The sequence below is a fragment of the Suillus bovinus genome (genome assembly GCF_016758785.1).
Source record: "Suillus bovinus strain UH-Sbo-P2 chromosome Unknown EDB93scaffold_13, whole genome shotgun sequence".
NCBI classification, from domain to species: domain Eukaryota; kingdom Fungi; phylum Basidiomycota; class Agaricomycetes; order Boletales; family Suillaceae; genus Suillus; species Suillus bovinus.
In genome coordinates, this window is record NW_024542069.1 from 418,167 (window position 1) to 431,286 (window position 13,120).

General features: G+C 45.9%; 4 protein-coding genes across 4 annotated transcripts; all 4 read left to right on the forward strand.

Annotated features, from left to right (window-relative positions):
- Positions 1–1,240: 1,240 nt before the first annotated feature.
- EDB93DRAFT_1336039 (uncharacterized protein) lies at positions 1,241–1,772 on the forward strand (the record flags this gene model as incomplete). The annotated part of the gene is made up of 3 exons (XM_041455320.1): positions 1,241–1,370; positions 1,443–1,530; positions 1,604–1,772. 3 exons carry the CDS (start codon positions 1,241–1,243, stop codon positions 1,770–1,772), a joined length of 387 nt encoding a protein of 128 aa, XP_041310003.1.
- Positions 1,773–4,731: 2,959 nt separating this feature from the next.
- EDB93DRAFT_1248261 (uncharacterized protein) lies at positions 4,732–4,947 on the forward strand (the record flags this gene model as incomplete). The annotated part of the gene is made up of 2 exons (XM_041452689.1): positions 4,732–4,861; positions 4,910–4,947. 2 exons carry the CDS (start codon positions 4,732–4,734, stop codon positions 4,945–4,947), a joined length of 168 nt encoding a protein of 55 aa, XP_041310004.1.
- Positions 4,948–6,593: 1,646 nt separating this feature from the next.
- EDB93DRAFT_1248262 (uncharacterized protein) lies at positions 6,594–8,324 on the forward strand (the record flags this gene model as incomplete). The annotated part of the gene is made up of 13 exons (XM_041452690.1): positions 6,594–6,666; positions 6,731–6,763; positions 6,805–6,833; positions 6,884–6,898; positions 6,950–6,988; positions 7,044–7,072; positions 7,128–7,141; positions 7,197–7,355; positions 7,412–7,471; positions 7,530–7,664; positions 7,721–7,952; positions 8,011–8,068; positions 8,124–8,324. 13 exons carry the CDS (start codon positions 6,594–6,596, stop codon positions 8,322–8,324), a joined length of 1,077 nt encoding a protein of 358 aa, XP_041310005.1.
- Positions 8,325–11,942: 3,618 nt separating this feature from the next.
- On the forward strand, positions 11,943–12,916 carry EDB93DRAFT_1048800 (uncharacterized protein; the record flags this gene model as incomplete). Its single annotated transcript, XM_041444653.1, has 4 exons — positions 11,943–12,135; positions 12,189–12,560; positions 12,612–12,794; positions 12,852–12,916. Coding segments are annotated over 4 exons (813 nt in total), but the record flags the coding sequence as incomplete, so codon positions are not given.
- Between the last annotated feature and the right edge of the window lie 204 nt (positions 12,917–13,120).

Below are 13,120 nucleotides of genomic sequence, written 5' to 3' on the forward strand. Positions count from 1 at the left end.
CCTTGTTCGTCGACCTTCTCAATATATGCGGTTCGACGAGATCGCACGGACGCCGCTTCCTATTCTGAGAGTTCACAAATTTTTCAATGTTTAGCTTGGTGGATCATGCCATGTGGCCCGCGCTGGGACAAACTCACCTGATGACCGCAAAGCACCTATCCCGCAAACGGTCAGCCCATCTTCCATTTTTCTGCGTTCTATAAAAGGTATTGAAAATATTTCAGTTCAGAGCGATTGACTGGGCATGGAAATTTGAGAATTGCCCTTCCACCTGCGGACCGACGGACTACACCTGCTTTATATCGCCTTGATGCCACTGTACCAGTTGATATTTCAACCCTGTCGTTCGACGTCTGACTGTTGCAGGTTGCGAAACTTGATAACATAGTTTTAGGGCAAGAAAGCTTGGATTGTCACAGAAAACTTTGTTGTGCGATGGACGACGTCCTTGTTTTTGAGTCAGAATGTTCGGACGACAAACCAAGCGGTAACTGCGATGTAGAATGATGACAGGCCCACAAAGAGATTGCGCCGGGTGAGTGATTTATCACTCTATGAAGTTCGCTGATAGCATAATTAAAACTCTAGCATGATCCAGCGCGCCACTGCGTACTTAAAATTCTGGTTATTGGGAGGAAACATTTGGTACAGGTTTCGGTATCTGGTCACTTCTACGGGGCGCTGATTGCATTGGAAGGGATCCATGTCAACAACTAATTTACCTCCGGCTTGGTGCTGTATAAACAATCCTTTGACGAATAGATTTGAAAATTTGATCAGTTTTCAAGATATGAGCATCGGTTGGTGGGCCAGGTTGGCCCATTTTCAAACTGCTATGCACCGAAGCTATTCCGCACTGCCTGGCAAGCATCTCTAGTTCACTAATCACTATTGATATCCAAACAAAACAGTGCAGAACGGTTTCCGAAGATTATTATGATTTTCCGCAGTGGAACCAGAGTGAAACGCTCTCCAGGGAATATCATCAGTGCACTGCATATGCTAATGTACTAGCAAGTCGACTCCCGTTATCTACTGTGCATGCAGTCGCCATAGGACATCCGAGCATTCACGAAGTGAGATGCAACCACAGTCGAAACACATGTCTTGACCAAGTCAATTAGATACTGCTCGCGTGCGATGGCTGTTTCGTATGCATGATGACTCGTATTTAAAGGGTTCCAATCTCGCTTTAAAGTAACGCATCTCAAACACCACCTCAGAAAAGTATCTTATTAAGATGACCGTGCTTAACATCAACAAACTCAGTTTCTATGTTTTACTCCTGTCAGCTGCCTTCGCACAGATCCTGGTGGTCAGTGCACAGGGCGGCATCATAGTAGAACCCGACGGCACTCTGGAGGGCCTTAGTGAGTGGATCCCGACGATTATGTGAAGCAGGACTGACGAGCTTCAAGCGATAGATTGAAACCTGAATATAGGTGGAGGGTTGAAAGTTGGCGCAAAGAAGGACATATCAGCACATGGGCTCGCTGAAGGTGACGTTGAGGATAGAAGATGTGTTGGCACGTACAGCATTGTTTGTCTATACTGAATGCATTACATGTCTCTCGAGATCCCCTGCTACTTTGTTCATGTACAGTGATTCTGGTCGGTCCACTCGGGGGTGTTACTTTGATGAAACCATGATCTCGCAGGGCTTAATTTGTCGGAGCAACTTCAGACTCCAACGTCGAAGCGAGGACCTTCGCATGTGCGGTAGCATCATGAGTGTAGGCCATACCGTCAAAATGCTGAGGAAGAAATCGTGAAGTTTGAATCTTGCGGTTATTTTCACTGTTGCCACAGTGACATGCGCAGCTTTGAAATCTACTTCGCCTGTAACTTCAGCCATTAGAAGAGCACTTCGGGCGAGCGAACTGACAACCAGACGAGACTTGATGAAGGTTGATGCGTTTGGAAATGATAACGTTAGGGCTAAGTTAGATCTAGAACGTTCAACAACTTTGATTGTCTTGTGGCTGTGTCCTGTGTCTGCGTGGTGGTTGGTTCATATCTCACTCAATTTTGCTTCTGTTGCGGTCAAATCTTACGCCAGAGGATGTCAACAACCTCCGATTTGGTGCACATGTATAAATATTAATAATTCTCCATGACGAATAGATCTGAAGATTTTCAAAATATGAGCGTCAAATGGTGGCCCATTTTCAAACTGGAAGCTATTCCGCACTGCCTGGCAAGCATCAATATTGATACACAAAGAAAACAGTGCAGAACGGTTTTCGGAAATTACCCTGTTCCGCAGCGGAAGCAGAGTAAAATGCTGTTGCTTGAAGGAATAATATCATCGCGCGCATGGTTTGAACCTCAAAAGCCGGAACAACTGTGATTACCGTGAATATATTTAGTAAACGAACTATTACATTAATCTTGCTTGGTGCATGTGCACTGCATGTACTAGTCTCATCGTAGGTTGACTCCGGTTATCTGCTGTGCATGTAGTCGCCATATGGCATCAGAGGTGATTAATGAATCACATGTTTTGACCAAAATAACGCTCGAGTGCGACGGCTGTTTGCTGTGCTCCCGGGCCCTTGTGTGCAGCGATGAACTTGTATTTAAAGGGTGTAACTCCCAATCTCACTTTAAAACAAACACATCTGACGCACCACACCTCTGACAGCCAAGTATATCATTAATATGACCGTGCTTAACATCAGCAAACTCAGTTTCTATGTTCTACTCCTGTCAGTTGCCTTCGCACAGATCCTAGTGGTCAGTGCACAGGACGGCATCGTAGTGGGCGACGACGGCACTCTGGAGGGCATTAGTGAGTGGATCCCGACAATTATGTGGAGCAGGACTGACGAGCTTCTAGCGATACACTATCCCTATTGAAACCTGAATACAGCTGGAGGGTTGAAAGTTGTTGCAAAGAAGGACAGATCAGTACATGGGCTCGTTGAAGGTGACATCGGAGGTGGAAGATGTCTTGGCACTCACAGCATTGTTTATATATACTGAACGCATTATATGTTTGTTTCTGAGGATACCCTGCTACTTTTTTCATCATTCATGTACAGTGATTCAGATTCCAATGTCGATTTACGCAGACGTCCTGTGCTTCGTTCGTGACACTGTTGGTGAAGAGAGTAGGAGTCGTGATTGTATGAATCTGATCTTGACACGACCATGACTTCAGCGTGCCTGTGATGGTGAACTCTGACGTGGACGAGCCAATCCTGGCAACACTAATCAGTACATATCAGAAATCGCGACATCACCTAGTACATCATATGGTCTTGCAAACGTGCTGTTCATAAAAGATCACATCATTCGGTGATATTCAAGGGTTACCTGTTATTCACTTTTTCTCGCGACTCTCAACCGTCTCCCTCACATCCGCTGGCAGCGCATTCAGTAGTGTTTTGTTCCCAAAGTGCCATGGACCGGGCTCTACTGGTGAGGATGAGGTGCTTGAGACCCGCAGGATGTTTGTGACTGACGTAGTGACGGCAATGTTGCATTTGTTGTGAATTTCGGCAAGAGTTATCAGATACTCGTGCAAGACGCCAGGGCCGCCATGCAGCATGATGAGAGGGTGTGCACCTGACGCAAAATCCTCGACAATTTTGTACCAAGTCTGGTACGTGTCACGTCTGCGACTTTGAAATCTACTTTTCCTGCACCTTCAGCCATTCGAAGAGTGCGTCAGGGGAGCGAACTGACAACCAAATGAGACGTCAGAGTCGGTCAGACACGACCAAGGTTGATGCGTTTAGAAATGATAACATTAGGACCGAGTTGGAGCATTCAACTTGGATTGTCTTGCGGCTGTTGTGTTATGTGTATGCGTGGTGTCCGGATGGTTGCAAACATGTATCCTTTGTTGGGAGTCGATCTAATAGTACTCACTCTGAGGCTCTGAGCATCGACTCGGATGCTGTGCTGTGAGGTTGCAAAGTTTGTTTACATAATTTAAAATTAAGGGATCGACTACTATGAACTCGGGCCCTGCGGGCCGGGTTGGTTGTGATATTAGTGAAATCAATCCGCATACGCATACTCAACGCATACTATTCAACCGTACCATATGTAACTATCGGGGATTTTATTTTGTTCACCAGTTCAGAGTAGCGGTATGCGACAAGAACTTCACAGGTTTGACACGTCAAAATTTCTGGTACCCAAGCAAAGCAGTACAGAATAATTCGTGGAAATTCTTATTTTCCGTGGTAAAAGCCGAGATTTGAAATACTGTCACTTATGGACCGGGAAGCCTTATTTCATAGCCATCAGTTTGCCACAAGTTATTATCAAAGAAAGTTTCCAAGGGAAGATATCCGCACAATCATAGTTTGAACCCCCAATTGAGACCGCCTCAAAGCTGTAGGCTACGGCCCATGCTGCATGTAGTACTAGTACTACCGACTAGTCGTGGTAAGTCGACTCCAGTTGGGAACACTGGGCCCGGAGGTTCCTTAGAGTAGATAGTACAGAGTATTTTAAATTAAAAACAACTCGACTCCAGTCATCTCCTGTGCGTGCAGAGCACCGAATTCCATCAGAGTATTCCCGAGGTGAGACAGATCATATCTAGGAGACTCATGCGCTCCAGATTTGATTTTTTGATGATCAAGTCAATTGAATAATGCTCAAATTGATGGCTGTTTTTTATGCTACGAAGTGGTATTTAAAGGGTGCAACTCCCAATCTCACTTTATAACAACGCATCCCAAACACCACACCTCAGCAAATAATATCATTAACATGACCGTGCTTAACATCAGCAAACTCGGTTTCTATGTTCTACTGCTGTCAGTTGCCCTCGCACAGGTCCCAGTGGTCTGTGTTGCAGAGAGCTTGAACAGCCTGGGTTCTGATGTTTCTGATGATTTTAGTGAGTGGCTCCCAGCGATTATGTGGAGCAGAACTGACGAACTTCTAGACAAGGAACCTGCGAATCCTTCTATTTGGCCTCTCTGAAACCTGCATACAACTGGAAAGTTGAAATTTAACGCAAAGAAGGACAGATCAGTACACAGGTTCGTTAAAGGTGACATTGGGGGGTGGGGGGGGTAGTAGAAGCTATTTTGGCACGTACAACATTGTTTATTTATCCTGAATGCATTACATGTTTCTCAAGATCCCCTATTACTTTGTTCCTCACCCATGTACAGTGTGATTTTGATCGGTCCACTGAGCGGTACTACTAGTAGACTTTGATGGACCCATGATCTTGCAGGGCTTAATTTGTCGGAACGACTGCAGACTCCAACGTCCCAGCGAGGTCTGCATGTGCGGCAGCATCATGAGTGCAGGCCATACCTTCCTCGCCATCGAAAATACTGAGGAAGAAATTGTGAGGATTAGATCTCGCATTCATTGTCGCTGTTGCCACTGAGACAAACCAAATCAACAAGACTCGTATCATGGACAAAACCCTCTAAGCGCAGAAGGAATCCTTCAGGGGTGAGCTGGAATGAAATCGAATCTCGGGTTGTGAAAATTTTACACCATGGTACTAAGGTACCTGAAGCATGAGAATGAGAACACGCCCTCATGAAATCACTGAAATAGCCCGCCATAACGAGAAGTTGCTTAGCACGCCGATAGAAGGATATGTGACTTCAGTCATAAGGAGTCACGGCAGAGCTGCAGCAACTTGAACAACGAATGTTTGACCGAAACCGACCAAAAAACTGTACAAACGCACGAGGAATGAATCGCAGTACCAGTCACGTATCTCTTGCCCACCAGACCCCAACTACCATTTGCACAGAACTGCTGGCAGTCTGGATCACGGTGGTGGCGATCATCAAAATGCATCATCAGAGAGTCACTAATTACTTAAAAGCAGTGACCCGGGTTGCCATCCAAACAGATAAGCGCCCACTTGGCAAGACGGAACGGATGTAGCTCACCGCTGCCAATGCGCCGCTTATGATGCGACCCTTCGGAGTAGCTTGCTGTCGATAATTCTCGATAAGCCCATCGGCAGAGTTAGGTTAACGTGGTAATAGATCTATGCCCAGGCTCCATGAAAAAAACGCATTATACGGTCGCCGCTGCGCCTGCCATGTAGTTAGCACTGTTTGTCACTATTTATGGATGAGTATATCAAACAGGAATTCTCAAACTAGGCTAAAGTTTTCGGCTGCGCAGACTGATGCTCTCTCAGCGCTCAGCACCGCACCAACTCCACGGACCACGATGCAGATCAAAGATCCTGTGCACACCATTGTTGGTGACCTTATGATACGAAACCTGGGAGCCTGATAACCGGCAGAGAGAAGGAAGCGACAGATACGAGGAGAAGGGATATGCAGAATGAGATATTTACTCACACACGAGTAGAATGTGAGTTATCTGTTTGCTTCACGGAAAACTCCCCTAATTTGACGGGTTATTTTTGGTCCTCAAGTTGGCATGCTGGCACGGTGTTACATTGATTGTTTTGCCTGTCGAAATGTCTCGTGACATCGAGCCCCTGGATATTTGGTTCATCAAGGCAGGAATCGTCATCGTCGCTCAATCCCATTTTGGCGAAGCAACCACTAGCAGGTGGTATATATATCATTGCCATACGTTCACCAAGTTCGCTTCTCACCCACACATATTCACCTACCAATATGACCATAGTCTCAAATGATCCCACTTGGTGGCCAATCATCAATGCATATCGTATTCAAAACTATTGTATAGGTTCGTAGAGAGCAGTCGGATGTTGAAACTGATGTCTAATCTAAGTTTGGCTGCGGTTTCGCAGTTGCCGCCTTTGTTGGAATAACATATGATTGGAGTGAGCGTGATGATATTACAGGACTTCTGATATCTTACAAGTGTCTTCAGCACTTACATTCGGACAAGAGGTATGTCAATGCTATGACCGGAGTTGCCAGCTCGCTAAAATGGTCTATAGGTTGAATTGGTTTGGGTGAGTAGAGTCTCATCAGAAGAACGCACATGAAAGCCTACTTAATTACAGAGACAACGCTGGTCCTTAATGACAGTTTTATATCTCACTGTATGTGGCTTGTTTGTCACGGTTACCACGTTGCGCTAACTTGAAAGTATCCTAGGTGCGCTACCTTGGAATCATATATGCTGCGTATGTTTGGAAGGTTAAATAATAGATGTATTGCTAATCGTCTATCTCTCATCAGCTTGGCCATCCTGGGTATGTTTCTGTAGTACATTTGCTCTCTTTGCTTCCTCTGACCAACGGCACACAGGCAGTGTTCAGACCATTTCGCTGACAGATACAGTGAGTTTTTTTTTGCAAAAATGCCTGTTGTTCCCCTCCAATCAATCGTGGTTCCCTGTAGGAGTGGGTGTGGTTCTTCATCAACTTCTTGGTTCACTAATAACTGCTACGATATATTGCCACAGATGTAAGTCCGTTTGGAGTGTGCGCTACCCGAGGCTGGTCACTGACTAGATTCGTCAGGTCGGATTATGTACGTCGTAATGAGTTGGACAATTGTTTTGGTATCTCCATTGCTGTGGGGTGAGCTTGGCGCTTGCGAGACCTCAGTGATATTGACATGACTGAAACATGCTGCAAGTCATCATCATCACTCGGTTAAATGCCATGTATCAAGGATCCAGAAAGATTCTGATATTTCTCATTGTCACCTTTCTGGCGGTCATCATTTTCGTCGGAGTGGTCGCCGTACTAACTACGATTCATACTTCAGGGGGTACGTTTAATTGTGGATGAAAACAAAGGTGCATGGAGCTCATTGATGCATGTTAGAGGAACTTATTCTCTCCGGCACCCATCAGTGCTCGACTGTCTTTGGGGGAAATATCCAATTTCTGATTTCCATGACTTGGATACTCTTCCTTGTGTGGGAGATCCTCGCACTATGTCTCGCAGTTTGGATTGCGGTAAAACGCTTCCGTGAACTACGGTCACGTTCGGCGGGAGAGATTGTCGGGGACAGTTACACGGTGTTGATAAAAACTCACGTGGTTTACTTTGCGAGGTAAGTTCATATTATGGCTATGTTCTTTTTTTTTCCACTAAAATGTCGGACATGGTAGCTCTGTTGCTGTTTCTTGCTTCCAGATCATTATTGAATTATCTCCAACACTCTCAGCAGTATGTCAATCTTTCAATTACCTCTGCATGCTACCGCTGTTTATCATTTCTGTAGGAATATTCCTCGGACACTCAGCTTTATATGGGGTTTCTTCGGATTTCGACAGTCGTGCAGACGTTTGTGCTGGGCCCCCGCTTGATACTTAGTATTCGAGAATATTACGCCAATCTCGTGGCCGACTCCAACGCAGCAACTGGGATGACCTCAATCGCTTTCCAGCAGCGCGTGCATATATCGACTAGCGATGGTGTGTAATACACGAAATGTTAAAGGCTGGCTGGTGCTCTGTAGCGAGCAGGAATTTTTTTCGTCTCCATTCCAAGCCTCGTTGCAGTACTTACGTAGCTGCCCGAAGGTTTTGGCAACATTTTCGTTGTAATGCGTTCAAATAATCTGCTATAGGTTCTGTTTAATTCGCTCATCCTCGAGGATAACTCGTGACTCACCGGCACCCCTTGTTGCATCGGAAACGCTATAGGATATCGGCTGTAGTCGTCACGCGTCATATCCAAGAGGCTATCTAATGTCATTCTACGTTGATGGTCTATATTTAAGCTATATTGTCATTTTATTGCATTATTACAGGCCAGTTAGAAGACACTTGAAATGCATTAATGACAGGACGGTACGCCAACGTTTTCCTGAATCCTGATGCTCATTACATCTTTATCAAGTTACAGGAACGCAAGAGACAACGATGTTTTACGGTACAAACTATCGAGAAGACTTTGCGAAGCCGTCGTTGTTTGCCGGTGCCAGAGACACCGGGGTTAGGACTTCAAAGACTCCGAGTCGGTGGCTTCCAAAGTGGGGCACGCTACAATCACTGGGCTGGTGAGCGAAACTCGAGTAGTGCTGAGCGGCCACAATTTCAAGTGGACTGAGTCGGATTGCAATGTCCAGTCATCATACCAAGTCAGCAAGCCCTCGAACTCAAGCTTAGTGGACCATGAACAAGACTAAGCACGATCAATCATTTGCAGATATGTTAAAACATTCACATTGCTCGAGCAGTACCAAAGTTTGTCCAAAAAGAGCTGTACTGATTGACTCAACACTAAGCATTGTATCATCAACCATGACTCGGATATCAAACCGAGAGCAGAAACATAGCTCACTGTCGTGATATGCTTCTCAGGCTACCGGCTTAATGCAATATGAGACATTGTTTCCATGTTCCTAAGCGCACAGGTGAGCCATGTGGTTGAATCCTGGTTGCTCAGTGACTCACGTCTTGTGTAGAAAAGCAAGTAAAGTTCTTGTTCGGGCAGCAGTCTGTTAATGGAGGGTTGCAATATTCCCCCACTCCACTACACTGGGCATTTGCAGCCTGGGTACTGACAGCCATAGATGATGCTGTCAAAGCACAAACAAGGGCAAGGAAGGAGAAACGCATTTTCTGTGGGAGCTAGTGTGAAGTCTTAGAAGACTATAGGAGGACGACCAGCTTTTATATTCTGCCTGGATATATTTATGGATGCGATTCTGGTCAATTTGGCAGAATCGTTATTGCTGTCGGATGGTAGAATTCCGGTTCCTCTGCATGCCATCACCGCGGTCCATTCAGACCACCTGGTTCACGTTCACGTATGCTCTCCTCGCATTTCGTCGCTCCTTCGTCGCTCTCAACTTAACACTGATGAATCAACCTCGTTTCAACGACCCTCAATGCCAAGTGTATTTTCTCGTCGCGGTCCTCATGCTGTCAAAGTTGCTGCAATACGTGACAAACGGGTACGTATGTCTCCGTTATGTTCCCAGTCATCGAATGATTTATATGCAGGCACTGTATGTTGCTCCATGGCCACGAGTTGACGACAAAGCGAGACCACGGCATAGCCATTCGTAAAGCCAAGCACATGGGATTTTCACGTTGCCCACAACACTGCAGCCGATTCATTTGAATGCATTCTTGAACCTCGACAAGATATATATCTGTACGCCAAATTCCCAATTTACGTAATCTATTTCCCCAGCACTGGCCAGTTCTAGTCACGGAGACAGCCGTCACTGTAATGCATCACTATGGCAAGCAAGAAGTGGACTCACCCTTTATGTCCTCTTACAAGTAGCGTACCCGCCATTTACACCCCCATTGATGACAGCGCAACACTCAATACAGTTGCAGCTTTCAATGACCTCGGTCTGGTGATCTATATTACAATAAAACACAAACGGCATGTTGTTGTTAAAACCGGCGAATCGTGCGCACGCATACTGGTCTGCAAGCGCCCGTAAGCACGCGATCAGAGATCGAAATACGGGTATGCTGAAGGTTCTCACTATTCTGGGCACATGGGCTGCCGTTGGGGTTTGTCGCTGCAACGAATACTGTGGCGGACGCGATCATAGCGGTGAGTGAGATGAACTTCATTGTAACACTTAAGGACAGTTTTGGATGTTTTTTTGTTATCGAATTGAAAGTTATCGCTTTGCTTTTATACACAGGCAGTAAAAGGCGCTCAGCCCAAAAACTTGCAAGCAACCTAATGCGCCGTGACAACGTGTTAGCCTGAGGGTTTCGGGATGAAATTAATTGACAAATTATTAGCCTGCTTTTTAGCCAGGTGGCTCTTGGGAAGTTATTAACCAGCGGATTGTTAAAGGGATGTTCAATTCTAAAATCTCGTTGTCAATGTCGACTTAACCTTACGGCCGTCCTCTCGTAAACTACTTACGCAGACCCTGAACCTTTCCCGATTTAGCCGCTACCGTGTCGGTTAAACCTTCGCATGGGAGGCATTCTACACCTTTTCACAGAGTATCCTCGTCCCAATCCTCGCTGTATAGAGCCCAGGTTAGCTACCTGAACATTCCCATGTGGGAGTAGTAATTTTCCTAAACATTTATTCATGATACTTTTGAATCATTGATTTGGGGAAAGATTTAAACATTATTGAGCAATACTACATAGAATGGTTTACTGGGAATAGGATTAGGACGAGGATACTCTGTGAAAAGTAGATTTCGTAATAAACATGAGAAGCTTTGAGTAGTTAAATTGGGCTCTAACAGCAATTGCAAGGAAGGATAGTGACAAGATGTAGAGTGCAGTAGACGCAAGGTTTGACGACTAAATCAGGAAAGGTTCAGGGTCCACGTAAGTATTTACGAGAGGACAGCCGTAAGGTCAAGTCGACATTGACGACGACATTTTAGAATTGAGCATCCCTTAAGGGATGCTCAATTCATTCAGTCCGTGTTCACCTGGGAGTCGAGTTTGGTTGTTTAAGCTTAAGTTCAAGCTTAAGCGCTTCATTTCCGCCTCCGTAAATTAGTTTCAAGCCCGAAGCGGGACAGACGTGTCTCGTAGTTAAAATATGCCTATAATCTTGCTTTCGTAGCTGTGCACGGGGCATATTGATCACTTTTGAACGTCGAACGACGCGTTGAATTGGCATTGACTCATAGGAACTGATGACAAAATCGCCATATAACGGCCAGCGTGCGGTTGTAAGTGTCGGTAATCAGTTTCCTTGCTCGGATCCCAGATGAACGCGAACTTTTAGAATTGAGCCATCCCCTTAGGGTGTCTCACTCACGCGCACTAAAAGAGAGAAGAGGGCGGCATCCGAGTTGCCGTGTGCAAAATCAAATCACGTGTCCTTTGAGGTTTCCAAAAGCAGCCCCTATTGGTAAACATTCTTCAGCCACCGTAGCAAACCTCCGGACAAATAGCAACTTCGAAAACTGAGCTTAGGGTTTACATCTTTGTTTTGTACATGATCCTGAATATGTTTGATGGAGGCAGTAGTTCCGAGTTGACGACGCTAGAGCCCGACGTGACACTGGAAAAATCAATGCACATGACTTTCACGTGACCGTATCTGTGGTAAGTTCTTAGTGGTCAAATCCATTTCACCAACTGCCACGATGATCAGCTCCCGCCCAACAGGTATAGCATTTGATGGCGACTACCGCCATTTGACGAAGACCCCAGGAAATAGAATGCTGAAATCACGAAGTGCCCTCCAGGAGAACGTCGGCCGCCACGTACCCCTCACAGTGGATGGAAAAGCGAAGAAAGTTGCGTTGCAAAAAGCTCCGTTTTGCCCAAATACGTTGCGTGAGCTAGTTTCTTCTTAATATCATGTCACCTGCTCTCATAAGGCACTGTAGAACCACAGAAGATCCTCAAAGGTCACGATGGAACAACAAAATCCAAGGGAAAGGAACCAGTCATAGTCGCGCCCTCTCGACCTCTGGGGGACAAAACGCCCTTTCCAAACCGCGTTGCCAACCATGCCACACCGTTGCAAATGACAAAAATTATCTTTGATGTCACACCCGGTGCACTTCTTCGCCCAAGTTCCGCACGAAAACATGTTAGACTTCCTCGCAGCGCCAGCAAGAGCTTTCAGACACCACTCACTGGTGGAAATCACTGGGATGTTAGTGATATAGACATTAATCCAGAGGTCGTAGCGGCACCTACTCAATCGATTGAAGAAGACTACGATGAGATCGAGTACATGCCTCCGAAGCTACCTGGTGGGTAACCTTGACAAACGCTCTTTCCTGCTAATGCATCAACGCGTGTAGAAATGCCATACGAACCTCCGTTTGAACTTCCGGATTACAAAGAAATCGGGAGAACCTTTCTCGCTCTTACCCACTCCTACCCGATCGACGATATACCGACGCATACTACATCCACGGAATTCACGGCAGTTGATTCTGATGACAATTTTTTTGCCCTATGCAATATCTCTCTCCCCCATCTCGGTAATTAAATGTTACACAACGTCTATTCTGATATTGACTTCCGTTGCGTATAATCAGACGATGATAGTCCGTTCTCGCGGGCCAATTCTGCACCGAAGCCTAGACCCGAGGTGACTCGAATTCCTCCGTCACTGAAGAACGCTACTCGTCCAACCCAAATTACAACGTCAAGAGCTATTCGCGCTGCATCCACAATGGCCCATTCGACTCCGGCTGATACCTCCCGTTCGAAATCTGGCCCACGAGCTGTTACGCGTCTAGGTATGACAACTTCGAAGCCAGTGACCCGCGCAATATCAAGTGCCGCAGTCGTCAAGGGGAACACA